Here is a 25,450-nt window from a genome sequence, read left to right as displayed (position 1 = left end):
TTTTTGGTAAAATCCCGGTCCCGTGGATGATAATGACTTCATCTGGGTGGGATGTGGGCCTGGCAGCGTGTTGGATTTACACCCCTGGTGCTGCGGTCCTGGTGGCATCACCACAGCAGACTTCCCAGCTCCTGGAAAACCAGAGGACAAGCGATATCCCTTCACAAATAACTCATTCCCTTGGCTCACCAGAGGTAACGGGCTGTTCCCACGTGAGCTGCCACCAAAACGAGGGGGCAGCCCGCCGCGTTTTCGCCGCCCCTCAGCAGCTGTAATGCCTGACCTGGGAGACAAGCTTTCTCTCTGTCGGAGAGAGCAAGGCCGGCACTCCCTACAACTGCCAGGCAATGACATCTCAGAGCTGGTCTCATGATTCCTGCTAATGCCACAAAGAACCCTTATTGTATTAGCATCTCGGCACAGCATTAGATTAATCCCTCGGGCCCGCATCGCAGAGGCTGCTCAGCGAGCCTTGCTCCAGCGCTGTGCCAGCCAGCATATGCCTGGGAAGGCAGCGCCGCCTTGCCAGCCGAGCATATGATGGCCTAGAGCGATCTTGCGTTATCCTCATGACTTTCGCTTTTGTGGACATGGGAAGAAAGTCACTGGCAATCCGTCACTGGGGTGCATGTGGGCCGACCCACCGAAATCGCAAACGCTGGCTGATGGTAGGAAAGTGAAATGTGAATTTCAGCGTGGACGTGGCGCAGGCGGCAAACGGCATTAGCAAGTACAGCATGGAGGGGATGGCATCACGTGTTGCTTCGTGGATGTGCCTATAAAGGAGCCCGGCTCTAATTCCCTCCTCCCCATGCTCTCCAACAGGTTATCTGGAGTGATGCAAATGAAACATTTCGTGTTAGTCTGCAGCTCAAGGAAGGGGAGTGATTTCTGATGCCAGATTAGAAGGCAGACACGGGCCTGCACGTCAGCAAGCAGAGCTGTCCCTCTGGGTTATTTCATAAGGAAAATGGTTACGCTGCCAGATGACGACAGCCTGTGTATGAACATTATCATGCCAAGCTGCCTTACGGAGCAGGGACCACGCACCCAGCACTGCAGGGGTTGTGTCAGCAGCCCCGAGACACGGCCGACCCTGGGCAGAGGCAGCAGCAACCCCTCCCTGCCCGCTCACGCTTCAGCAGCCAGAACAAAGCAGCTCCAAATGCTTTTTTTTAAAAAAAAAAAAAAAAAAAAAAAACCTTATTAGATTGCGCTGCATGTTTTGCATATTTAAACTACCGACTGAATTATTTACATGCATTGCAAGTGTACCCTGCAGGTAGTCTAGCTGAGCAGGGTCCAGAAACGCTGGCAGAAACAAGCACCCAGCCAGCACTGATCAGACCACGAATTCTCAGTAGCAGGCGCTGCCTGTTCAGGATGCGTGCAGTGCCCAGTGCCCTCGAGCATCCGCAGCAGCAGCCTCGAAAAGCTGCCTGAGATGAGAGTGCTCACAGCAGAGCACGGTGCTGGGACCTGCGTGAGCAGCAGGGTCCACGCAGCGTCACCGATGATGGGGTTTCTGTGGCTGAGTCTGTGAAACACCGCAAAGCCCAGAGTGCCACCGTTTGGCTTTGGTCGTCTGATGCCTTGTAGTAACCTGGCGCTGTTTTTTTAACTCTTATTTGACTAAATTTGTTGCTACCCATGGAAACAGCATGTGACCTCACTTGTGATGACTAGCTCCGGCCTGGAGAAGAAATGGAGCCCGTGAGAACGTCTCCCACGCAGGCAGCGTGATGAGCGGAGAAGGGCAGGGAAGGAAAGCACTTGGGAAGGAAGGAAGGAAGGAAGGAGAGACGTGTCCCTCGCTGCTTCTCCGAGCGCCTGCCCTTGGCTTCTCCCAGTGCCTTTGGCAGCACTGCCCAGCAGCTCATTTCTCTTCTCCTCTTGCCAAGGGACGTGCTGAAAACAGCAGCTGGTTTTGGTGACATTAAAAGCAGAGGGGGGAGGAAGCGACCTGCTGAGCTTTGTTCTCAGCCGTGTCAAGGCACGCGCCGGTGACCTTGGCTGTGAGGAAGGACTGATAGCGTGGGCAGCACGGAGCCCCGGGGTGCTGAAGCACGCAGAGAGCAACCTCCTGCTGCTGAGGGATGCAAAATAGCCTCACCTGCCGGAGACCTAGGAACCGTAAGGTGATCCACGCATCTGATCTAACCTCTTCTGGAGCTCTGTCAGTCTATCCATCCATGCACTGAGCCATCCTCTTCCCTCTTCCCTGTCTCAATAGCAGCCGGCTGCGGTGCCTCTCAGAGCCTGCTGTGGCTTAGTGTCACCTCAGCGTGGCTCAGGCAGGGGACGTAAATAGCACAGCGTCATGATACCGATGTACTTACTCTGCTAGAGCTTGCTCCGCGTAGGCATGGGTATAGATTGGTAACCTGGGCCATCTTTATCTCAATAAACAAGGCTGCCCTAAGGCTGCCGCTGCCTGCTGCGGGCTGCTCTGCCAGGCAAGGACGGTGGCTGAGAGCCGTTTGTGCAAAGGATGTGGGTTCATCCCCTTTCCGTCCCACTCGCTCAGCCTAAACGGGCACTGGGGCACCAGAGGCAAAGCTCACCCTGTCGTGTGGATGCTGTAGTGATGTCCCTGGGCTGCACCCACGCTCGCAGCCTTCCCTTTCCCTCCCCAGCTCTCAGGCCGGCAGGGCAGAGCTTCAGGCTGACCCCCAGCTGCCGCACGAGCTCCCGGTGCCCCGTGGCCACGCTCCCTGTAGCTGCCGGGCTTTTAGGTAGTCACACGTCAGCGCTCTCATGACAACAGAGCAAGCACTCGGGGAGGAATTAGGATGTTGACTCAGTGTGGTTTAAATGCGAGCACTGCAGTTACCCACCGGGCGACGAAGCAGTTGGGTTGCACAAGAGGTTGAAGGCTGGGACTGTGAAACTGCCCTGGCAGCGGGGCTGTGGATGCGCAGCCTCCCGTGCTCTCTGGAAAAAGAAAGCGTAAAGGAGTTTGTCTGTAAGAAAGAGCAATTAAAAAGAAAAAAAAAATTGCAAAAGTATATTAGGTAACCAGATTTTCTTCACATAACCTTTACCCAGCTACAGATAACTGTTGGGAAAGTGACTTCTTTATCTTCTCGGGTGCTGACTGCAGCCAGATGTGGTTTTATGGTCTCTTGTGTCAGGGGACCCAAGCACTTTGCACATCTCGCACAAGCTCCGTGGCAGCTCCGTGGCAGAGACCTGCAGAAAACAGCCCCGTGCACTGGTGTGTGTGTGCCTTGGGACCCCCAGACCTGCAGAGGTGGAGGTCTCAGAGCACAGCAGGACCAAAAAGGGCCAAGGAGAGCAGCAGCCCCCTGCTGGTGTTTGCCGTTTGCTCCCCAGAGATGCCTGCCTCCCTCCAGGCGTCAAATGGGGAGCTCCTGTGACGGTGCCCGTGGCTGGTTCCTCCGAGCTCGCTGTGCCTGTGCCTTGAAAAACTCAACCCATTTATTTAAATCCACGGAAGGTACAAGGCTGATTTGGCACGGTGCTCACGCGCGGGATGAACATCACGCCAGCGGTCCCACTGAATTCCAGGGCGCTCGCACAGCTGTCGATGAGCCTGGAGATCGGTGTTTGCAGAATCAATGCACCACCAGATGACTGCAGGGCCTTGCTCCCCACCTTGTCCCCCAGACACTGCTTGCCGGGCTTCTGCTCCTGGCGGACAGCGCAGGAAACAGGAGGCAGAAAAAAATGTGAGGCTGCAAGATCTGTCTGCTGCATTTGCATTTGCACACTGAGGCTGGAGAACCTCCCTGCACCTGATGCTCTGCAAGACGTTGCACCACGTGCAGCAGGCGGGGTGCTGAGTGAAACGTGAGTGCCCTGCACGCGGGGCACAGCCTCCGAAACAGAAACCCACCTGGCTGCAGCGCCTGAGCTCCTCTAGGCTGAAAGGTTGGGGCCTTTTTTTTTTTTCTTTTTTTTTTTTTCCCAGTTGCAATAGGATTAGGCTTTTCCCCAAATGTCTTGTGTAAATAAATGAAATCAAACCGACCGTTCCTGATGGATTTTGTGCTGATGGAAGTGACTGGGTGGTTGACCTGGCGGCTGATGGGCTGTGCAGGGAGAGCAAAGTCACTGGCCCAGGGTTTTTCCTGATAGCCAACGTGGGACCGAAGAGGGGATTGCTCTATTTCCATGTCAGGGACCCTCATGTCAGGGAGCCACCAGAGAGCAGCAGAACTCGCCCCATCTGGGCTGGATTCGGGTGACAGTGCTGAGCGAACCTGCAGCCGGTTCTGCAAAAGCGATGGGGATGGGAGAGGGCAAAGAGTTAGGGAGGGGAATGGGTGGTTTCCTGCAGACTGTGCCAGGTGGCCCCTGCAGTGGCCGGGAGCACCCTGAGCAGAGGGGAATGCGAGAGTGTGTGTGTGTGTGTGTAAGTGTGTGTGTGTGTGTGTGTGTGAGACCAGGGCTGAGGCTGTGCTGGCTGCTTACAGCTTACATGCGCCTCCGAGTGTGCCTGCTGCTGGGAGGGCAGGCTCCTCATTCCCGCTTCCCCAGCTCCCTTTGAGCCCTTTGCTGTGGATGCGCGGCTGTAATTACAGCACAGATGAAGATCCCGTTTCCCCAGAGAGCTGCAGTAATTACCGCTGTGTAATGGCCCAGGAGAGCTGGAGCAGCGGGCCACTGGGGCTTTGGGAGTCAAAGCGAGACGCGTACAGAGAGGAAAGGGAAGCTCTCTCCTCCGGGATCTCCATCCCCTCCTCCAGAAGGGCTTTCCCCTTGCTCCGAAGCATCGCTCGGTACGCACACCCTTTGGACTGAGTCCACGAGTGCATTCAGGCACCAGCCCAGCTTCTGAGCCGTGGGGGCCGGTCCTCAGGCTGCATGCAGGAGCCTGCAGCTCCATCCACAGCCCGAGCCCGTCCCTGCAACAGCACACACCTCTTGCAGCCATCCAGGAGGGCAGGGGACCGCGGCAACTCCTCGCAGCCCCCTCCGAAAGCCACCCTGTGCTCCTGCGCAGAGGGCACCCAGCTGCACTTGCCGAGCTCCAGCTCTCCAAGATGGGCTCCAGCACCGCCACAGGCACTTGCTGGGGCTGAGCGCAGGAGCTGATTAAGAAGAAAAACGGGCATACAAATACCCTTAGGGCAGGGAGGAGGGAGCGGTGCAGCCCGGGGCACTTTGAGCACAAAGAGCTTTTTTTGCAGACAGCCCCAGGCTCCCCGCAGGAGCCGTCCTGCAGCAGGGCCCCGTGGGCTGAGCCACCCCGCAGGGGACGAGCCCAGGCGTGGGGCCGGCTCCTCGCTGGGCGAGGGCTGGGACACCTCGCACTGCTGCCAGGCGGCAACCGGATTTAGCAAAAGCACGACGTGAAATCAATACCCAGCAAGCGGGGCTTGTGAAACCAGAGCCCGGCTCCTCCTGGGGCACCTGCGTGGGAACAGGGCTGGGTGACACCGGGGTGGGTACCTGGGGTCGGGTGTCACCAACTCCCCAGCCGGACCCCTCTCCTTGCACGGCCTGGACGGAGCTGCTGGGTGCTGCAACCAGCTTGGGATCTGCTCCAAATGCCGGAGTCCAAAGCAAGGTGAATTTTTCCTGGCAGCCCTCCCTGGCTGCTGGAAACGAACCAGGCGCACCTCGGGAGGCTAAAGTCCTCACGGGGAATACGTCCGCGTGAAACGAACGGCTTGGCTCTCTGTGTTTCCCCCGTTATTGATTAATGCCTCTTAATGACTCCAGCTACAAAAAAAATAAATAAATAAAAAAAAATCTTGTAGTTGCCGCCTGTCACAGAAGATCAATGGAGCAGCATTAGCGAGAGACAGAGAGGCAAACTGTCCCGGGCGAGTTCTCTGCAGAAGCCGTCTCTGGGAGCAGCACTGCCGCCTGCTCGATCAATAGTTCATCACGACCTCTCCCTCTTGCTTGCTTTTTTTTTCCCCTTGAGCTAGCTGGGCAGCAAAGCCCGCTCCCAGCTTTCACAAGGACTAGATTATAACCGTCCCGATTGATCTGATATGTACAGAATAAAAGGGCCCCTTAAGCCAGCTGTCTGCAGTGGGAAAACTCAAGTGGCTGCGCAGACGGGGTCAGGCCCTCATTAACGCCTGGATGCTCGGGAGCCCCGCTCACACAGGCGTGAAACCTGCACCGCGGCACCGGGGGAGCCAATTAGCCCTGACAAGCCTGGCCAGACCTGTCCACAGAGGTTTGCCGGGCAGCTGCGTGCACCGCCAGCGCCTTGTCGTGAGCCTGTTGCCCCCGGAGCCACCGCAACCTGTCCTGGGCAGCCCTTCGAGCACCCTGTTTGTGCTGCCTCCTTGTTTCTCCCGTGTCCCTTTCTCTAGAAATCACGGTGCTCAGGGTGCAGGGAGGACGGGATGCCCACCAGCAGCTGGCCGTGGGCAGGGGGTAAAGGGATCTCCCCTGCTTCTTAAAAACCCTTCCCTGCTGCACACGGAGCCTCCGGGCTGGAGCCTTCTCCCGCAGGCAGGTGAAATTATTAACAAGGAGCCCCTGGACGAGGAAGGCTGATTTGTAATCCCAGGCTCTGCGTCCATCTTCTCCCAGCACCGCACCCCTTCGAGATGCTGCCGTATTTCTCAGCTCGGACATGCCCAGAGCTGGGCTCAGGATAAAATCCTTATCTCGCCCCGTGTCAGCGCAGCTCCGCTGTACGGGTGCTGTGGGTTGCTCGGGGTGGTTCTGGTACCAGCGGGGAGAGCCCGGCCCCTTGCCACCACGTCACCCAAAGGGGCTTGAATGGCACCATGGGGTGAGGACCGTCAGCCTCTGCCGTGCCGTGGAGGCTCGTGGTGCTGGGGAGAAGGCGGCGTCCTGGCTCCTGAGGCCGCAGGATCCCAGCTCCCAGGAGGCAGGGATGTGGGGATTGCCTGCGGGCACCGGCGAGGGAGGAATCCCCCGGGCTGTGCCTCCGAGCGCAAGGCATGACGATGAATTGCTCCTTCACCAGCTCTGCCCGGGGAAGGGATCTGCTTGCTCAGCCTCCTTGTCCGTGCTCCTTTGCAAGCTCGTTTTTCTCTTCGGCTGGGAAGAGCCGGCGCTTGGCGCATGACGGAAATCCTAATGAGAGAGCTCCCCTTCCAGAGCTGCCGGGCACGCCGAGCCACACGGGTCTGGCCACAGCCAGAGCCACCCTCCTTCGCCTCTGCCCCTGCCCACCCCAGCCGTCAGTGCCCACCCAGGGGCAGGGATGTCCCCAGAGTGTCCCCAGTTAAGGGACTGGTGGTGACTGGGGAGCCGGGAGCTCCCCCACCCCCAGCTCTGTAGGGCTCAATTACAATGAATTTACAGGAATTTGGAGAGGAAGCGGAGGGGGCAAGCACAGGACAGATGGGAGGGAAGACTGTGCTGGGGGTGGCAGGGCTGTCAAGCTAGAAACACCAGAGCTGATTAGCATTTCTAATTATAACTGCTGTGCTCAGCCGCATCAGGGCCTGCCAGGCGGGCGGAGGCAGCTGTGGATGCCGTGCAGGATGCGGGTGAGCAGCCCCGAACCTTTACGGGGTGCGCAGAAAGGAGCACTGGGGCCCCGATCCATCATCTCCCGAGCTGTGGCAGGGCTGGGAATGCCGGGGGAATCGCAGCCCCCGGGGGAAATCGTGGCCGTGGGGCAGCAGGGCTGGGGCTGGCCCTGAAGGCACCACTCGGAGAGGAGGGGACATGGGCAGGGGGTGAGCACATGTCCCGCGGGCACTAGAGGGGCAAAATTCGGAGCCTCTGTTTTGGTGCTGGGTCCCGCACCTCCCCGCCCAGCAGCGGCTCTGGGCACTGTGAGCGGTGGCACCTGGCGGGGCTGTCCCTCGGCTGTCACCCGGCGCTGTAATTAATTCATTGAACAACACCCTAGCACAGTCGGGTGCATGGTAAGGGGCAGCAAAAGGCTGTTACAGGGCCGTGGGTGCCCGGAGAGCTCCCGTGTCCCCGCGGCGTGGCTCCAGGAGGTCCCCAGAGAGCCACTGCGAGGTGATCCCAGGCGATTGTGCCGCACGGGGTGGTTTCAGCAGAGATTAGCAGAGCTTTCGTGGGCTGAGTGACCCAGGAGAAACCGGAGCAAGTTAATCAAGGGTGCGAGGGAGAGATTCCTACGGAGGAGATCAGTGTCAGCTTTTAGCCTCTGGATGCTGATGGATGATGGGGGACAACATCCTCCCACCTCTGTGCCACACGAAGCAGCTCCGCACACCTGCCCAGGGATTTTGGGGAAGGGGACGGAGCCCCTTGCCCAGGGGCTGGGGGCAGCCCAAAGCCACGGGAGCTTGCAGCAAAGCCAGCGAGAGGCTCTGGGTGGTGCCTGGGATGTGAGCGGGCAGACCCCCGCTGCCCTCGCTCCCCGCCTGTAATATCAGATCACATCACACCTGCAGAATTTTATATTACTCCTTTGATTGGATTAATTAATCATTTGGCAATAACTGCTCATTAAGCATTCCAACGATCAATACTAATCACCTAATTACTTGGCGTATTACAGCTCGGGAAGGTCTGCTCACTCCTAATTAGATTCTTTGGACAATCCACCCCTGAGCGTTGCAGAGCCCCGCAGCAGAGATCCTCCCTGGCACCTCGAGCCTTTCAGCTTTGGCCCTAGATGTGACGTTTCTCATCTTAAGCCCCAGGGGCTCCAAGGCGGGTTTCATCCCGCCCGTGTGCACCATGCTCGGCCCCAGAAATGAGGGAAATTAGGAGTTTGTTAGGGTGGCAGGGGGGGGACACAGGGTGGACCTGGCGCTTAGGGACACGGCTTAGTGGGTGACATCGGTGGTAGGGCGATGGTTGGACCGGGTGGTCTTGGAGGGCTTTTCTGACCTTAACGATTCTGTGATTCCAGGTGTGTGCGTGCAGGGCAGGGGTGTGGGTGCGTGGCTGTGGTGGGGCAGAGCCGCCCTGCTACAGGGCACCGGAGCGCTCTGCGAGCAGCCCAAGGGTTTGCTCGGCCACAGCCTCGCTCAGCCGCGTGCTGCAGGAGGCACCTGGAGCAAAGGGGGGAAAGAGCCAAAGGAGTAAAAGAGCAACTTCACTGTGGCTGCGAGGGAAAGCAGCGTGTTGCAGCCCCACGACCCCCGGGACCCTCCTCATCCCCACAACTGGCTCAGCACCAAGCCCCCCTCGGGGGGTCCGACGTTGTTGCAAGAGTGAGCCCATGGGAACGGGCTTGGGGCTGGGCTGGGGGCTCTGCCAGACCCTGCCTCTTGGAGGCATCCTGGAGAGATCCCACACCTGGGCACCCCACTCCCACCCAGCGTCTCCCCCAGACACCCAGAAAGGCACCTCCTCATCCCCTGTGTTTTCCAAATAACCAACCTCTCCACAAAAATAAAATAAAATAAAATAAATAAAATAAAATAAAATAAAATAAAATCACTGGGGCTCTCTGTTACCAGGCTAATTAACACCAAAAATAAGCCGTGTAAACTCCAGAGAACCATCCTGGCTTCAGCAGAACACAAAAGCCTGCAGGACGTGGGAGGACGTGATGCTGACCCGGCCCCGTCACTGAAGCAACGCCGCTGGCAGTGGCACCGCACAGCGCCAGGGCAGCGGGGACGTCCTCGGGGCTAAAGGCGGCTGCAAACAAGCCGCAGCGGTCAGGGGCTGGGTCAGGTTTTGGTGTGCTGCTCCTTGTTCATCGCCTCCGTTACCATTCGGCAGGCGGAGGTTTTGGCTCTCGGTCCCTGGGTGCACGGTGCCTGACACCGAGTAGGAGCCGCTCGGTGCGAGGCAAGCAGCCTGTTTTCAGAGGTCATTTTGAGCCCAGTTCAAATGGAAGGAAGCAGTTTGAAGCATGGAAAGGGGGACAAATGGATAACCTGAAGAGCTACTAATAGCGAGTGAGGAATTATCTTAAAAACGGCTTTGTGAGGAGCCTTCCCTGAGCATTTCCCATCGTATTTCTGCCTCTTTCCGCTTGCTCCGGCCTGACGATGTATTTTGCACCCCCCAGAGCAGAGGCTGGCCCTGGCCTGTCTGCCCGGGGCCTGACACAAAGCGGCCCCTGTCTTGCCTGGAGCTTTCCCTGCCCAAACGCAACACAACCAGGGAGGGCGGCCGCTGCTGCTGCTGCTGCTGCTGCTGCTGCTGCTTCTGCTGCCGCTGCTGCTGCTGCTGCTGCTGCTGCTGCTGCTGCTGCTTCTACTGCTGCTGCTTCTGCCGCCGGGCTTTCAGGAGGGAGAAACGCAAGGAGCGAGCGCAGCAGCAGCAGCGATGGCTGCTCCCAGCCCTGGCAGGGGAACACAGCTCCCGGGGCCGTGCTAAAAATAAAAAAATAAAAATAAAAGACGAGAGCAGCGCTGCCGCTGCCCGGGGGGTCACCGCCGGGACCCCCCCCCGGATGCCCGGGGCCGGGGGACCGCGGGGACATCCCCGCCTGGGGACCCCCGGGGGCGGCTGAGGGGGGGGGGGGGGGGGCCGGGCTGACGCTGCCCGCTGCGGGGACGGGCTCAGCCGTGCCGAGCCGAGCCGTGCCGTGCCGGGTATCGGCCCCCCGCCTCCCCGAGCTGCGGCGGAGCTGCGTGCACCGCCCCGCGCCGAGCCGGGCGGAGCCGAGCCGGGCCGGGCCGGGCCGAGCCGTGCCAAGCCGGGCGCGTTGCAGCGGGCGGAGCGGGCGGCGCGGCTCGGCCCCCCCCCCACCCCTCCCCGGTCCCCCCGGTTCTCCCCCGGCCCCTCCGGTCCCTCCCGGTGCCCGGAGGCGAGGCGGGGGCCGCGGCCGCCCCGGCCATGCCCCCCGGCGCCTGAGGCCCGCGGCCGCCCGCAGCATGCGGAGGATCCGGCGGCTGGTGCACCTGGTGCTGTTCTGCCCCCTCTCCAAGGGCCTGCAGGTACCGCCCGGGGATGAGCTGGGTTTGGGGGGGACGGATCCCGACCCGGGGGGGGTGGGGGGGAGGACGGGAGGGGAGGGATGGAGGGAGTGAGCCCGGCCGGGGGGGGCTCGGAGGCGCCCGTCCCCGCGTCCCGGCACCGGCCGTGCCCAAAGGGCGCTCCGCTGGGGGACCGGGAGCTGGGGGCGCTGCTGGCACCGGGACGGGGACCGGCACCGGGGGACGGGGGGTGGCATCGGGACACCGGGACCGGCATCGGGACGTGGGGATTGGGGACCAGCACCAAGGCGGTTGCATAACCCGCGGCTTGTAGCGCTCTGTGGGGCCGGGGAGAGATGCACCGCCAGGCAGCCCCATCCGTCTGCCCATCCTTCCTTCCATCTGCCCGTCCGTCCATCTGTCCGTCAGGCAGCCCCATCCATCCGTCCATCCATCCGTCCATCCTTCCTTCCATCCATCCTTCCTTCCACCCATCCATCCATCCGCCCACCCACCCCGCATAAATAACTGAGCCGGCCAATGCAGCGGTGTAGCAGCACGGCCGACTCCTTCCCCTCTCTTTATTTCTGTTCTTTAATATTTATTTATTTATTTGTTTGTTTGTTTATTATTTATTTTCCCCATCCTCAGCTACTGGTAGGAGCGCCCCAGCAGTGATGGGGCCGGGTGTTCCCCCTGCAGCGATGGGATGGGAAAGGTCCCGGAGCAGCGAGGTTATCCCTGAGAACAGGGAAGGGGGCAGAGGCTGCTGGCAGGGGGGGGAGCAGAACTGAGGCAGAGCCCTTGGCGGGGGGGCTGCACGGCCAAGGGGGGCATTTTGGGGGCTGGCACTAGCCGAGAGCCGGCTGTCACCTTCCCAGCCCTGCAGCCTGAGCAGCGGCTGCGTGGAGTTGTGCCAGCGGGCAGGGGCCGGGCACTGGGACTGCCAGGGGTGGCCGAGCCCGTGGTGTCGGAGCCGTGATGCGATGCTCCGTCTGTTTTGCCTTTCAAGGCAGCTCTGGCCCCAAATCACTTCTACGCCTCCTGGGGTCACCCTAAATCTAAACACAGCAGCTCAAGCAAGCGGAGGGCAGCAGCCGCTGGTTTGTGCTCCCGGCCGAGGCGGTGGGCAGGGGAGGCAGCGGGCAGGGAGCCCTGAGCCTTGAGCCTCAGCCCCTGCAGGGAAGTGTAGCGTCAGCCACAAATGCAAAATGTTGCCAAAACCCGGTGGAACCTCTCGTTGCAACGCATCCCAAACCTTCCTGCTTCCTTCTACCATCTAAGGGGGGATGTGCCACGCTCAGGTTCCAGTCCCGACCTCCCTTCTGCCCGGGAAAGTGATGGGTTCTTGGTCTGAGTAAGCCAACGGGGATATTTTGGCCGTTCCAGGGCTTTGTCACCCCAAAATGGGGGAAGTCCATCAACAGGTCCCTTTGCTGGGGGTTCAGTGGGTCACATCCCTGCTGCTGGGCAGTTTCGGGGGGTCTCCTAGGCCCCAGTGACTCGTCTGACTGCAGCCACCTGAGCTGCCTTCAGCCCCATGGTGCAGCCCTATAGGAAAACGCCGCTGTCCTTTATGTTTGCCAAGTCCTCGCTGTGCTTGGGTTCTCTTCTAACAGGCGTTAATTAGCGGTGCACTTGCTCGACAGGCAAAAAGGGCATCACGGGCCGGCTCACACTTGGGTATTGCCAATTAACCGTGCGAGGTGTCGTGATCTCGTCTCAGACCCGGGCAGTTTCACGCTCCCGTTCACCCCGGCTGTGCTGCTGGCTGCAGCCTGGCACAGGAGCAGGGCAGCGGCCGTGGGAGGAGGTATTTCGGAGCTGGGAGCAGTTTTGGAGGGCAGGATCTGGACGTGGAGCCCTGCAGGCTGTAGCGGTGCCGCATCCCCTCGGATCCAGCCCCAGCAGGCGTGCGGCACGCCACGGTCTCACGGCCCACGTGTGCGAGGAGGGCTTGGAGGCAGCTGCCAGCCAAGGGCCCTCTTGGCCTGGCACGAAGCAAGGATTTTGTACAGACCCCAGGAGAAAGGGGATTAGTCCCCTGCCCTGAGGAACCACCAGGGACAGCACCACGCGGTGCTGTACGGGCCAGGCAAACAGCCCGCAGGTGGGGAGCCCAGATGGCAGCGGCGCTGCTGCGGGGTCAGACGGGAAGAGTCGAGGCCAGGGGAACAAAGTCGTGCTGCGAGCCTCTGCATCGTTAGCACAGGGCATCACCCGGGCACTCACAGGTTCGTTACCCAGGTGGGAGGACAAGAAGGGTCCCGGTGGGCAGGAGGGGGCCGCTCACTGCTCTGGCAGCGACCCTTTGCGAAGGGCAGCGGCTCCCAGGCGCACGGATGCGTGGCCAGAGGCTCCTCTCGGCACTGTAATCTCCCTGCTCGTAGGGAATTTTAAGTGACCTACTTGCAGCAGGAGTTGCATAATAGGCTGGTGAACATACATAAAAATGCTGAAGGTTTCATCGGCGCTTAGATTGGTCTGTGGGGAAAACTTGGGTCCTGGCCTGTGCCCGGGTTGGGCGGCACCGATGGGCACCCACCCACCGCCGCCGACCTTCCCCCGCGCTTTCTTTCCCTTCCAGAGTCGCCTCCCGGGCATCAAGGTGAAATACCTGCTGGTGGTGTGGCTGGGCATCTTCGTGGGCAGCTGGGTGGCCTACATGCACTACTCGTCCTACTCCGAGCTCTGCCGCGGCCACGTCTGCCGGATGATAATTGTGAGTGCCGGCCAGCAGCCGCCGCGCCGGGGCCGGCATCGGGCACGGGGGTCCCGGTGCGGGGAGCCGGGGGGAGCCGTGCCGTGGGGAGCTGCTGGCTGGAGCAGGGACGGGAGTGGGACGGGTTGGGGGAGGCCGTGGGAAGGAGGGAGGATGGGGAAAGGGAGCTTTGAGCCCGGTGCCGTGCTCTGCGCCATCGTGCCCAAACGCCGAGCCAAAGAGCTCTCCTGGCAGCTGCTCCCCCGGCTCCATCCCCGGCGGCACAGCAAGCTTTGCGGGCTGGGGAGGTGACCTTCTCCTGCCAGGGCGGTGGCAGAGCCGTTTAATGGGATGTCAGAGGGAAGCAAGCCAGGCTTTGGCAGGTCGACGTCTGCGCGGTGAAGCTGCAGTGTCGGGGCTGCGAGGGGGGACCTGCGGGCGGGCAGAGCATCGTGCCGGGGTGCTCTGCAGAAGGAAAAAGGGAGCAGGCAGGCTGTGGGTGCACCTCTGTAAATGCTGTGTCCTACAGAAAGCACCAGCCCGCGTGAAGGGCAGACCCCACGCAGGAGCTTGGCTCAGCTGGGGCTGGTAGGGGGCCGGTGGCCAAGCGGGGCCCCCCCGGGTCCGCTGCGGGTGTCCCGTGGCAGGGCTGCAGGTCCCAGCGAGGAGCAGGACTCCGAGGCTCTGGCTGCAAACACCTCGTTCATCAATCCTTCAGCGGCGAAGGGAGGCAGGAATTGCCATAACAACAGCAACGATCGTTTAATTTGATTTTCTGCATGACTCCGACCACGGGGTCTCGGAGTGCTAATTCCCGCTCTGAGCTTGGGATTTAAGACACCGTGTCCAGCCGTGGCCCATGTGAGCAGGTCCAGGGGTTAATTCCCATCCATGCTAAAAAAAAAAAAAAAAGAGAAAAAGAAAAAAGGGAAAAGATGCTGTGAATTTCTGCAGCTCCCGTTTGCAGCCCCGAGGCTGTTGAGCCCTCGCTGCTGACTGCAGAGCTGCAGCCTCTCCTGCCTGCGGACGCCTCCAGCTCGCCGACCGAGGTGCCCTGCTCGTGGATCAGAGCCACCGCCTGTCCCTGGCCCCGCCGCCGCCTGGACCGGGGCCAGCCCATCTCCCAGCACGGGCTGCTGCTCTCCGAGAGCATCCTGAGCCCCTGCAGCCTCGTCCTCCCCCAGCCCCAGCCCTGGCAGCTCCCCAGCTGGGTTTGCAGCAGCAAATCCCCTCTAGCAGCACGGGGGCCCCTGCCCTGCCCCTTTCGGACAGCAGCTAGCATTTGATCCAGCGATCAGCCCAGCCTGTTTGCTGGAGCCAGGAGCCAAAAACCTCCTTTCCCCAGGACAGCCCCTTGGAGAGCTCCGTGCCTGCGGGGAGCAGCCGGTGTCAGCCCAGCCACGTTTTTCCAGAGGCACCGACCCATCCCCAAAGGGTCCTTCCTGCAACTGCTGCGGGTTTTGCTGGGGCTCAGCCCCAGGTGCCCCCACACACTCATCTCACATCTCCCCCATTAAAAGCCTTGCTCTGGGGCCCGCAGGACTCCTTCAATGTCAAGGCCGAGAAGATTTTGGGTGGGATTTCTTTGGGAGGCACAGAGCAGGGAGGCCGGGGGCACTGGAAGGGGCTGGACTCAGAGCAATGAGCGCTGCAGCTCCCCGACAAACCCACGCTGCCGTTCATCGGTGCCGGGCATTTTACCTCCTCGGCCTTGCTGCCCCCTGGGCTGTGAGGGTGTTAGTGGGGAAACTGAGGCACGGAGCCATGCCAGTCCCTGCGATGAGGTGTACCAACACAGCCTGGGGGGGACGACGTGGTCCCTGGCACCGCACCCTGGTGCTGGACCCAAGGCTGCGGCGATGCTGGGCTGGCAATGAGTGCAGCTGTGCCTGAGAACTGGCACTCCCCAAATTGCCTACTTGGGGTGCCCCACGTCTCACGGGACACCCCCCCCCCGATTCCAAGGGCGGACGGGGAGCTGCACTGCACAGCACCCGTTGAGCTGCCTCTCTCTGCCTTCCCTCCCCAGTGCGACCAGTACAAGAAGGGAATCATTTCTGGCTCCACGTGCAAAGACCTGTGCGAGGAGCACAGCCTCCTCTTCCAGCGCTGCCTCTCCTCCTCTCCCACCCAGCAGGTAGGTCTCTGCCCCGCTCGTGGGGCCACCGAGCGGCTGGGGATGGGTGCAAGTGCCAAAAAGCGGGACCTGGGAAGTGTCCTCCTCCACCCAGCCACGCTTCTGCGCCTTGCCCATCACGGTTCCCCATCCGGGTCTGGCTGCTGCTTTCCTCCTGCCTTTTCCCCCCTCTCCTCTGCTGCAGGTTTACAGCGGGCTCTGGAAGGAGAAGGAGGTGGTCATCAAATGTGGCATCGAAGAGGCCCTGAAGGCAGACAGCAACCCGGCCTCGGTGCCCAGGAGGGATGTGGTTCTCTTTGACAAACCCACTCGGGGGACATCGATGGATGAGTTCAAAGAAATGCTCCTGAACTTCCTGAAGGTGAGTGAGGGTCCCTCCGGAGCCTGCCTCCTTCCACTTGCTAGCTGGAAAGGTTCAAGTCGTCCTCCCGTCCCTTGCCCCTGAAGGAGAGCTCTGCCAGCCAGCGCTCTCCGACCAGAGCTGGGGCCCCTTCAAGGGCCGGATGAGCTGAGAAATCCCCTCATCCCCACACAGGAATTCCTATTTGCAAGATTTCGGTGTCACAGCCCTGGAGGCGGCTGTACCACGGGTGACACCTCCGACCGTGCAGCACCAGGAGTGCCTGAGCCCCGAGCTCGCCCTCTCCCAAGCCAGGCGCTCAGCTTGCTGCTCCCCCAGCTCCGTTTTACGATACCGAGCCCAAATGCAGAGCTGCGAGGCTCTGATGGCACTTCTCGTCTTCTCTTGCAGTCCAACCTAGGAGACCAGCCTTCTCTGGCAGCCTTGGTGAGCCAGATCATCACCATGGCCGACGTGAACCGGGACGGGAAGGTGTCTCTGGCAGAGGCCAAGTCCATCTGGGCGCTGCTGCAGCTCAACGAGTTTCTTCTCCTGCTCTCCTTGCACGAGAAAGAGCACACCTCCAAGCTGCTGGGGCACTGCGGGGACCTCTACGTCACGGAGAAGATCCCTCACAGCTCCCTGTACGGGACGGACGTGCCGCCCTTCCTGCAGCCGCTGCTGCCCGCGGCCGTGCAGCGCGTCATCCACCAGTGGCTCGCTCCAGCCTGGCCCCGGCGCGCCAAGATCGCCATCGGGCTCCTGGAGTTCGTGGAGGAGATCTTCCACGGGACCTACGGGAACTTCTACATCTGCGAGACCAGCTTCAGGAACGTGGGCTACAACGACAAGTACGACTTCAAGATGGTCAACCTGAGGAAGGTGGCAACGGAGATGGCCATCAGGGGGTTCCTCAAGGGACGCCACTGCGAGCAGAACGTGGACTGCACCTACGGGAAGGACTGTACGGCCACCTGCGACAAGCTGATGAAGCAGTGCAAAGGCGACGTGGTGCAGCCCAACCTGGCCAAGGTGTGCGGGCTGCTGCAGGACTACTTGCTGTACGGAGCCCCGCCGGAGCTGAAGGACGAGCTGCAGAAGCAGCTCCGAACTTGCATGACCCTCAGCGGCCTGGCCAGCCAGATGGAAGTGCACCACTCCCTCGTGCTGAACAACCTCAAGACCTTGCTTTGGAAGAAGATTTCCAACACCAAATACTCCTAACGGGGCGGGGGGGGGGGGGGGGGGCGGGGGGGAGCACAGCCCTGGAATTTAGAATCTGAAATCTCGGAGCAAAGCCCAGCCAAGCGTCAAGGGCCTGCTCCTCCATCCTCTCTCCCCCGCAGGAAAAACCCGCGCTCTCCGCAGGGAGTTCAGCATAGCCGCAGCCCCGTCGCCTTCATGAAAAACCAAACGTCCCGACTTCCACCACCCAGCACAACCATTGACCCAGTCTGCAAGAGCATGCTGCGGAGCTGGGGTGCCAGGAGCTGGGGTACAGGAGCTGGGCTGAGGAACGGGCTCGGGGGAAGCAGACGACACAGGAGGAGAGAAGGCAGCGGAGCCCAGCTGGGTGCCTCTAACTGTTTCTTGATTAACAGGAAAGCAGTGCAGAAAGACGAGAATGAATCATTCATGCTGTACTTGTCGCATCTTATTTTGATGAACGTCTCTGATGTAAATAAATAGCTTTTATGTGAATCACGCCAGTACATCAATAGTGAAACAGCAGCCTTTTAAGCACCAGCTTGCTTGCGAGCTAAAAAGGCGAAAAACGTAGATTTTTTTCCTATTCAGAAGTATCTCCTTAAGTATCTGAGTCATCTACCATGAGATCCAGCTGCAACTTGGGAAGCGGATAAGCTGTCTTTTCCACGGCCGAGAACCCTGGCAATTGTTTCACTGCTTTTTTAAGTGCCTGACCCCATGACAGTGATGCAATGGCCTGCGTGAGGCTCTCCACCCAGCTGCTTCTGCCTGTAGTCCGCAACCGGCTGCCGGGAAGGCCGGGCCATTCCCCAGCGTGCCAGGTTTTGGAGCGTGTAAGGCCAGAACAGCTTAAAGGAAAGGTAAAAGTCTACCCTGTGCTCAGTTTGGACCAGCTACCACACACTTGTCCTTTGTTACTGCCCACCTTACTCAGCCACCTATGCAAGGATGAGGCAACCTTTCGGTTTAATCCTCTAAGCCGGGCTTGCACTGCAGAGGTTAAAGATTAATACCAGAATAATCCAGTGCTTCTCCCATTATCAAAATGAATTTCCAGAGAATCTTTTCAGCAGCGATCATTTGTTTGTCTGTGCAAATAGTACCAGGTCTCTCAGCCACAGGCCGTTTCCTTTAAACGCTCAGCCTTTTAAAATTACAGGTAGAGAAGGAAGAGTTTCTGTAAGCCACCCCGAGCCTGCTCTGCTCGCAGGACATTCGTATCACCGCTGGTGGAGCACATATGCTGGTGCTCTTGCCTACAATTGCTTAGTGAAGTGGAGCGTATATCTGAAGTACAATCATCGAGGGAAAAAAATACATTTGACAGTATATATAGCCCACGAAGGCAATCGGTAACGTCACGGCTGCAAATTTATGAGCCCTTTGGAGGAGAGATATCAGTATTTCCTTCTATTAGTTCCATAGGATCATCATTACCTCTCACTATTATTTATGGAGGAAATGTTTCAGTGTCAACAGTGCTCTAAATCTAGCGCAGAGCCAGCAGAGCTTGCTCCCTGCAGAGGAGTCGGCTTCGCAACATAATTCATCTGGGGTAAGGTTGAGCATTTGTAAGGTTTCTTCACTTGAAGGGTTGCGAGTTCCTCAGCCCACTGCAGTTGCCCTTAATTCAATATTAACATCATACAGTCAGGACTCCACCTCCAGGCACCACAGTAAGTGCAGGTACAGGTTCCTGCACAGCACAGAGCATTTGGGGGAGGGCAAGGACTGGAATTCTTTTAATGAGGCTCCACGGAGCTACCCCAGCTCCTCGTCTATTGTCCTGTATTCCCATGGCAACTAGCTCCACTGACAAATTAATTTTCTTCTGCTATTAGGAAAAGAAACCTAACAACCATGCCAAATCCTCTCATTTTCAGGACAGCCATTTTTCACCCTCCCATCTGTTTGAAATCTTAAAAGTAAATTTTGTCCTGATAACTGGCACTCCCACTACTTAATCCCCACCGCTCCCTTCCCCAAAAGCCATGTTAGATAAAGCAGCAGGTAAGACAAAAGAAAACAAATGCATTCTGTACTTATCCACATCATCCCAAGTATCAGAACCTCCTTGTGCATTTGCAACGAGTTGTTCAGGAGAAAGACAGCCCGTGTATTTAACAGCACTAGCTAAGACGCTTTATTCAAATAAAGACTTTTGACAAAAACATCACATTACCATGTTATTCATCTGCAAACCCCAGGAACAGGACTGGACAGACACCGATTATGACACGCGCCCCAAGAACCCAGTTTTGTTCATCATTAATACAACACACAAGTGTTTCCAAACAACAGATTATTGTTTGCAAGTTACGGTACAATGTGAAATATGACTAAAGGCAAAGCTATTTTACCCTCGTAAAGCCTCCTTCCAACTTCCCACAGCAGTTGGAAAAGGAGGAAGAGCTGAAGCAGTGAAAGGCTGACAAATGGATCTCAACAGACGCTGCTGCTTGAGCAGCACGGTAGATTTAAGAGCGCTAGAAGAGGACTGAGTTAAGAAGCAAGTTTCTACGTTTCATTGTTCAAGGTTGAAAAAAAAAATCACAGTTCTCATACGCACAGGTAAGTCCTAAATCACAGAATGGTTTAAAATATTACTTTGGGTTGTACAAATACACGAGCATAATTCAGACTTGTAGGGAGCATTTTTATAGTAGTTTTATTTTAAGCCTCTTCAACCATATGGAGAAAACACATCAAGACAACAGTGCTTCAAAATACGGGCGCGAATATTTTCACACTGCGTGCGAGCCAAGATTACTGGCAGAAATTAAAGCCTACAACTTTTAAGGCTCTTCATTAGGAGTACAAGAAAAGCAGAAAGGACACTTGGAGCTATACGTTTGAGTACACAAGTTACAGCAAACATTCAGAACTACATTCAAGAAGTATTGCGTGAGCTTTTGCTGGCTGTAGTTTGCTTGAGCCATGTAAAAAAAAAAAAAAAAGATGAAGCTTTAGGAATCTTCAAATGCAGACACTTCTAACCCATTTCTTTCCCTGTAGCCAGGTTTGCGAGAAATTCTAAAATTCAAGGCACGATCTGCAAATAAAAAAAACACCCAGGATGTTAGACAAGAACTTCAAATAAATACAGCCAGCAGAAGTTAGCAATAAACATTAATACTAAGAAGGTAATTCATCCATACCATTGAGACTCCTACTGTTCACTATGGTATAGTATCTAAGCTCAGAAATTATACTTCAGTCCAGAAAAAAACCACATGAACCCTGCAATTCACTGGCTGAAACCACTGCAGTCAGTGGAAGCTGAGTGCCTGAAAACTTGTATGGATCAGACCTAAAACAGTGACAGAAGGCACTAATAAATTAGACTACTTTAGGAGGTTCTGTGCCACTGCATCTGGAAGGTTTTGAAAAAAAGCCTTCTAATCACTTTGGTTGCTCTTCAGCTGCCTAAAACTCAAAGGTGAGCTTGCCAGCCTCAGTGCAGAGGCAAGCTATTGATAACGCAAAGGAAGAACAGCTGGGCTTCTTCCAGTGCTCAAAGCCATGACATAAAACAGTTATAAACAGTGACGGTAATATACAGAAGGTTGTTTTTTAAAAAAAAAATCAGAACCACTTTAATACAAAATATTGATCTTTTCCAAAGCCAAAAGCCAGGTAACTCTTTCGATAAAGAAACACTCAGAGCCCAGGATTGCTGCTCAGTCTTGGGAAGATGGTTAGCAGCAAATGCCATTGGGAAAATTTTAATAGATGTTCTTTCCATGCCTCACAGTAAAGGTCTAAAGGGAGCCTCATTAGGCACTCGCTACCCCTACAGGATCCTTGATGTGAGTGAAGTCTGATGAAAAAAATCCATTACGTATTTCAGCACTAAAAGAAGTCAGGAATTTAAATGGAAGAGTCGCATCTTAAGGCATGCCTCTCTGCATATCCATATCCCCAACAACCTTATTAGCATTCTTTTCCAACACCACTGCTGGTAGGCAGTGACTTTTCCCAATTAAATGGCTCATTTTGCAGCCAGCAGCTACCCGCTTGGTTAATGGCACCTTTGGCCCTCATAATGCCCATTTAATGAGGACATTTTCCAACATTTAGCACTGCCAGATTTTGTCAAGCTATTAGTCACTGCAAAGCCTCAGAGTTTCACAAAGCTCTGCGTAGCCAGAGCTTCTCTCACTTCCAGCATGCTAACATATAAACACAGCAGAAAACGACTAAAAAGTTGCACTGTTCTCAATGATATTTTTGCTTTTTGTCTACTGTGTTACCAGTTAGACCACGATAAACAAGGACCTACATCTTGTCTCAGGAAGCACTCCCTTCTACACTTACTGAAAGACATTTTAATCTATTTCTTTTTTTTTATTTCTACAGTACCTCTAAGACATCATCTCATCACTTGCAGATCTGTGACAAACATTTTTTCCAGTAGCGTTGTGTCAGGCTGCAGCAGGAGACCCTGTTTTGATCATTTCTGACACTTTACAACACACAGAGTATGTTCTCAGCAAAAGCGGCTTTGATTAAACAGTACTTCACTGTACAGACACTTAAAAGAAGTGCTGTGCTTTACTGCTGTTACTTCTGTAACATTTATTAACACCAGTAATCTGAAATTGCACAGCTCTTATCTGTGCCAATGGCAACGTAATTTTCATTTGCTGAACTTCTGGTTTCTCGAATACCTAAAGAAGATTTCTACATGAACACCTCCCCCAACCAACTCTTACATGCACAATCACTTTTTTTTTTGTCTGCTAAGTTCACGTGCATGAGCTTAATTCCAAAGCATTCCACCTACAGTACAGGTTTCTCAGAGAGAAAGAGGAAAAAAAAAAAAAAAAAAAGGAAAACCCTGAATTTTAGACGCATACTTCTGGAAAGATCTTAACATGCCACCTTGAGCAAGTTTTTGATTTGCCCATGTCCTGTAAGGATACGGAGGGACAAGATGTACCAACCCCAAAACACCTACCCTGGCACTGCTTTAGTAACACACTGAGGTTTGAGTATGTTTCCAAGAGATAATACTTACCTTCAATATTTGAGGCAAACTGCAGAACAACTCAAACCTGTTGCCAAATGCATCTGTAAGAAGAAAGAACATCTTAAGTTGTTTTTGTTTTTTTAACTCCCCAAAGCAAGCATGATTTAAAAGCCACATTTCAGAAGATTGCCAAAGGTGCTGATTGCACCTTTTGGTCAAGCTTACTCAGCACCCTTGGTAGTCAAGAAGTTGTTGGCTGAGAGTTTAACAAATGTTAGGGGAAGGGTACCCTTTTCTCCGTATCCTGAATCCACACCCAACTGCTTCTAGGCCATGCCAGTACTTTGAAAACAAACTCCAGTGCCTGTTTCCCCTATCTACTCCGCTCCCTGGTAGAGTGGATTCTCAATATCCACGTGCTAAACCCTGCAAAACTCAACAGCTGCAGTATATTGCTATCCTCCCTTTACAGGTGGAACAGACATCAAAGCAAGGATGTCTCACAGGCCACAAAGGACTGCGTTCAAGGCAAAAATAGAACTCAAGGATAGAGCTGTCACTTCTATTTGTCCTTGCAAAAAAAAAAAAAAGCAGAAGGACCTTCCTCCCCAACGTGATTAAAACTGACATCATTCTAACTATCTTTCCAAGGAAATTTGCTCCATCTTCCGCTGATTCTCTCTCAAGAGGTACACATGAAAACAATGTCAAGTTAAAATCTCTGAGCAGTTGCAAGTTTCAGGCACAGGAAGCCCATTCATCTCTGCCCCCTAATGATATTAGGATGTCATGACATCAAAATCTCCAAGGAGTCAGGACTATTAGAATAAATAATACTGGAGCTGGCCATCTCTCCATGCCAATAAGAGACATGATATGCAAGAAACCCAAATTAGCTTTTAACAAAGAACATGTTAGCAAAGCATAAATTAAGACCGGTTCTAGCCAAAGCCACAATTCAGGTGCTTTTTATCACATAGGTTCAAAAACCTCACCTTTGTTCTGTGGAAGCATCTTTTCAAACAACTGCCTTCAGAGTTTCCTATTAAAGAAAAGATGGTAATTAGATTCATAGCAAAAGAAATCAAAAGCAAGAAAAATGGGTGTAAGCCACAATTTAGATAAACACCTTTTAGGAATTTTACAGAAGCAGTCGCTAACTTGGAATTCAGGCTCAGTGCTTCTCCCTCCGCCTCATTCTTAAGACAATGGAGCAGAAAAAAGCACAGCCTGGAAAGAAAAATACTCTTCGCAGCCCGGTATTTCCATGGAAGCAGAGCAAGACACCAAGGAAGCTACTGAATTTTCAAGACTGCAGCTCAGCATAATGAGCACACAGGACTGCTGACATTTGATGGTAGTTAAGTCAGTCACATTTCTCATCTGCCACACAAACAAGATATTTATTGAGAATGACTGTCACACTAAAGGATAGGACTAGCTTCTGTACCCTGTCCCTACACAGCTGTCCAAACTGCAAGATTTAAGATTAACATTAAAAAAAAAGAGGAAGCTAGAAAGAAGTGTCAGGTTGCTTGCCATTTCTGAGTGCTCACAGGTTTCAGAGCACTAGCAAAGACGTAGCCTTTTCCTTTCTGCCACCTAATGACACAAACATGGCACTACAGCCACATCTGCAACACGACTGGGGCAGGGCATGGAGCTTCTCAGCACATGAACTCACATCTACAACTGCTCACCTCATGTCTTGGAGAAGACCTCCTGGATCTGCCACATCACACACCTTTCTCTGAAAGAGCAGAAAATATACATAGAATTTATAGCAGCTGTTTAGATGTGCTTCGAAGCCTGGTTACATGGTTATTTTCACTAAGAAATTGAAAGGCCCAGTAAAAGAGAGAAACTGGAGAACTAAATGCATAGTGCGGGCATATTTTTACTTCCATACAGCATTAGGGTTGGGGCTGCCAGCATGCAACCCCCAGGACTCGCACATTCAATACAGCAGCTTTCTATTCTACCACACAGAACTCTCACACTTCAGGCAATTAAAAAAAAAACAAAAAAAAAAAACAGGAGAGATTTAATTTCTTAAAAGCCTCCTAACAAAACCAGCCTATCTACAGTGTCAGGCTATTAATCACTCTGAGTGCTCATGGGTTTCGGAACAAACGAGCGTAGAACATAGCCTGTCTCTCTCTGCCACCTAATGACACAAAGATGCCACAGCAGCCACCTTTGTAACGCCTGTGGCAGGAAGCAATTTAAAAAAAAAAAACACCAAGCACACAAAGCCTAAACGGTAGCATTATGGGTATTTATAAGAACAAGATTCTACCACCTACTCAAAAAGTTGTATTAGGAAGGTATTTGGTGTGGCTAGAAACACTAAATGCAGTACAGCATTTAAGATATACTTTTATGAGGTGCCTGAAACTTGTTTGCCAGCAACAACTAGCTTTTCCTCACAGCACGGGATGTGGAGAGGCCTCATGTTAAGCCTTACTTACCCTTGGTTCTTCATGCTGAAAGATCTTCCTCACGCCGAAAAATCTTGCTCATTTCACCCTTTGCCTTCTGCAAGGGAAAAGAAAGAGGAATAAAAAAAGAGGAAGAATGCGATGCTTTGCTAATTACATAATAAGCTTCTTTCTGAACTATACCACTTAATAGTATCTCAGGAAAAAAAGATTAAAACCAAAAAAATTAACTTGCTAAGCAGATTCTTTTAAAATCACTCAAATCTTTAACGTTTAAATCCTGAGTAGGCTGCAGGCCTGGGTGCTTCCCCCCCTCTCCAGCACACCCTGGCCACGCTCCCTGTCTCCCCCCGCTCCCCCCGCCCCCGCCCCCGCCACCCACCTGCCCACGGCGGCTCCCGGCCTTCGGCTCCCGGCTCCTTCCTCCTCATCCTCCTCATCCTCCTCCCGCCCGGGCCCCGCGGCCGCCCCCTCAGCGCCCATCCGCGGGGGCCCGTGGCGGAGCAGAGGCGCCTCTGCAGCTCGGTGCCGGCTCCCGGCACCATGACGGGGCCTCTCCGGAGCCCCCCGGCCGGCCCCGGCTCCCCGAGCCCCCTCGTCCCGACCTAGCCCCGTCCCCCTCCCGATCGCCGCTCCGAAAGGCCGGGCCCGTGCCCGCCTCCCGCTTATAAAGGGCGGGCGGCGGAGCGCGGCGGGGACACCCCGTGAAGGACGCGACCGCCGCCTGCCGGGCCGGAGGGCGCAAGGCGGGGGGGCGTCCCCTAAAGGACACGGGGACATGGAGCCGCAGTCGTTAGGGCTGGGAAAGGCCTCCAAGATCAGCTGGTCCAGCCGTCCCCCCACCGCCAGTACCACCACTAAACCATGTCCCCAAGCACCAC

General features: G+C 55.6%; 1 protein-coding gene, 1 long non-coding RNA gene and 2 other non-coding genes across 4 annotated transcripts; 1 reads left to right on the top strand and 3 right to left on the bottom strand.

Moving 5' to 3' along the window:
- The first annotated feature begins 10,600 nt into the window (after positions 1–10,600).
- On the top strand, positions 10,601–17,648 carry DIPK1B (divergent protein kinase domain 1B). Its single transcript, XM_040531059.1, has 5 exons — positions 10,601–10,790; positions 13,357–13,491; positions 15,500–15,607; positions 15,792–15,968; positions 16,359–17,648. The coding sequence occupies exons 1-5, from the start codon at positions 10,728–10,730 to the stop codon at positions 17,169–17,171; spliced, it is 1,296 nt and encodes a 431-aa protein (XP_040386993.1). The 5' UTR covers positions 10,601–10,727; the 3' UTR covers positions 17,172–17,648.
- A 1,632-nt stretch (positions 17,649–19,280) lies between these two features.
- Positions 19,281–25,204, bottom strand: LOC121057234. The gene is made up of 6 exons (XR_005813715.1): positions 24,952–25,204; positions 24,600–24,666; positions 23,829–23,878; positions 23,124–23,170; positions 22,177–22,229; positions 19,281–20,208 (listed from the first exon to the last, which is right to left on the bottom strand). It is a non-coding gene; the product is annotated as an uncharacterized LOC121057234 (long non-coding RNA).
- LOC121057632 lies at positions 23,651–23,783 on the bottom strand. The gene has a single exon (XR_005813868.1). It is a non-coding gene; the product is annotated as a small nucleolar RNA SNORA17 (small nucleolar RNA).
- Positions 24,214–24,346, bottom strand: LOC121057631. The gene has a single exon (XR_005813867.1). It is a non-coding gene; the product is annotated as a small nucleolar RNA SNORA17 (small nucleolar RNA).
- Positions 25,205–25,450: the final 246 nt, after the last annotated feature.

The sequence above is a fragment of the Cygnus olor genome, chromosome 19 (assembly GCF_009769625.2).
Source record: "Cygnus olor isolate bCygOlo1 chromosome 19, bCygOlo1.pri.v2, whole genome shotgun sequence".
NCBI lineage: Eukaryota > Metazoa > Chordata > Aves > Anseriformes > Anatidae > Cygnus > Cygnus olor.
This window is presented reverse-complemented; position numbering and strand designations above follow the sequence as displayed.

What these genes read in the sequence shown, in the direction of transcription:
- DIPK1B (XM_040531059.1), top strand. Translation starts at nt 10,728, where the DNA reads ATGCGGAGGATCCGGCGGCTGGTGCACCTGGTGCTGTTCTGCCCCCTC. An exon ending in CCCTCTCCAAGGGCCTGCAG is followed by an intron (nt 10,791 to 13,356) that starts GTACCGCCCGGG and finishes TTTCCCTTCCAG; the next exon opens with AGTCGCCTCCCGGGCATCAA. An exon ending in ACGTCTGCCGGATGATAATT is followed by an intron (nt 13,492 to 15,499) that starts GTGAGTGCCGGC and finishes TTCCCTCCCCAG; the next exon opens with TGCGACCAGTACAAGAAGGG.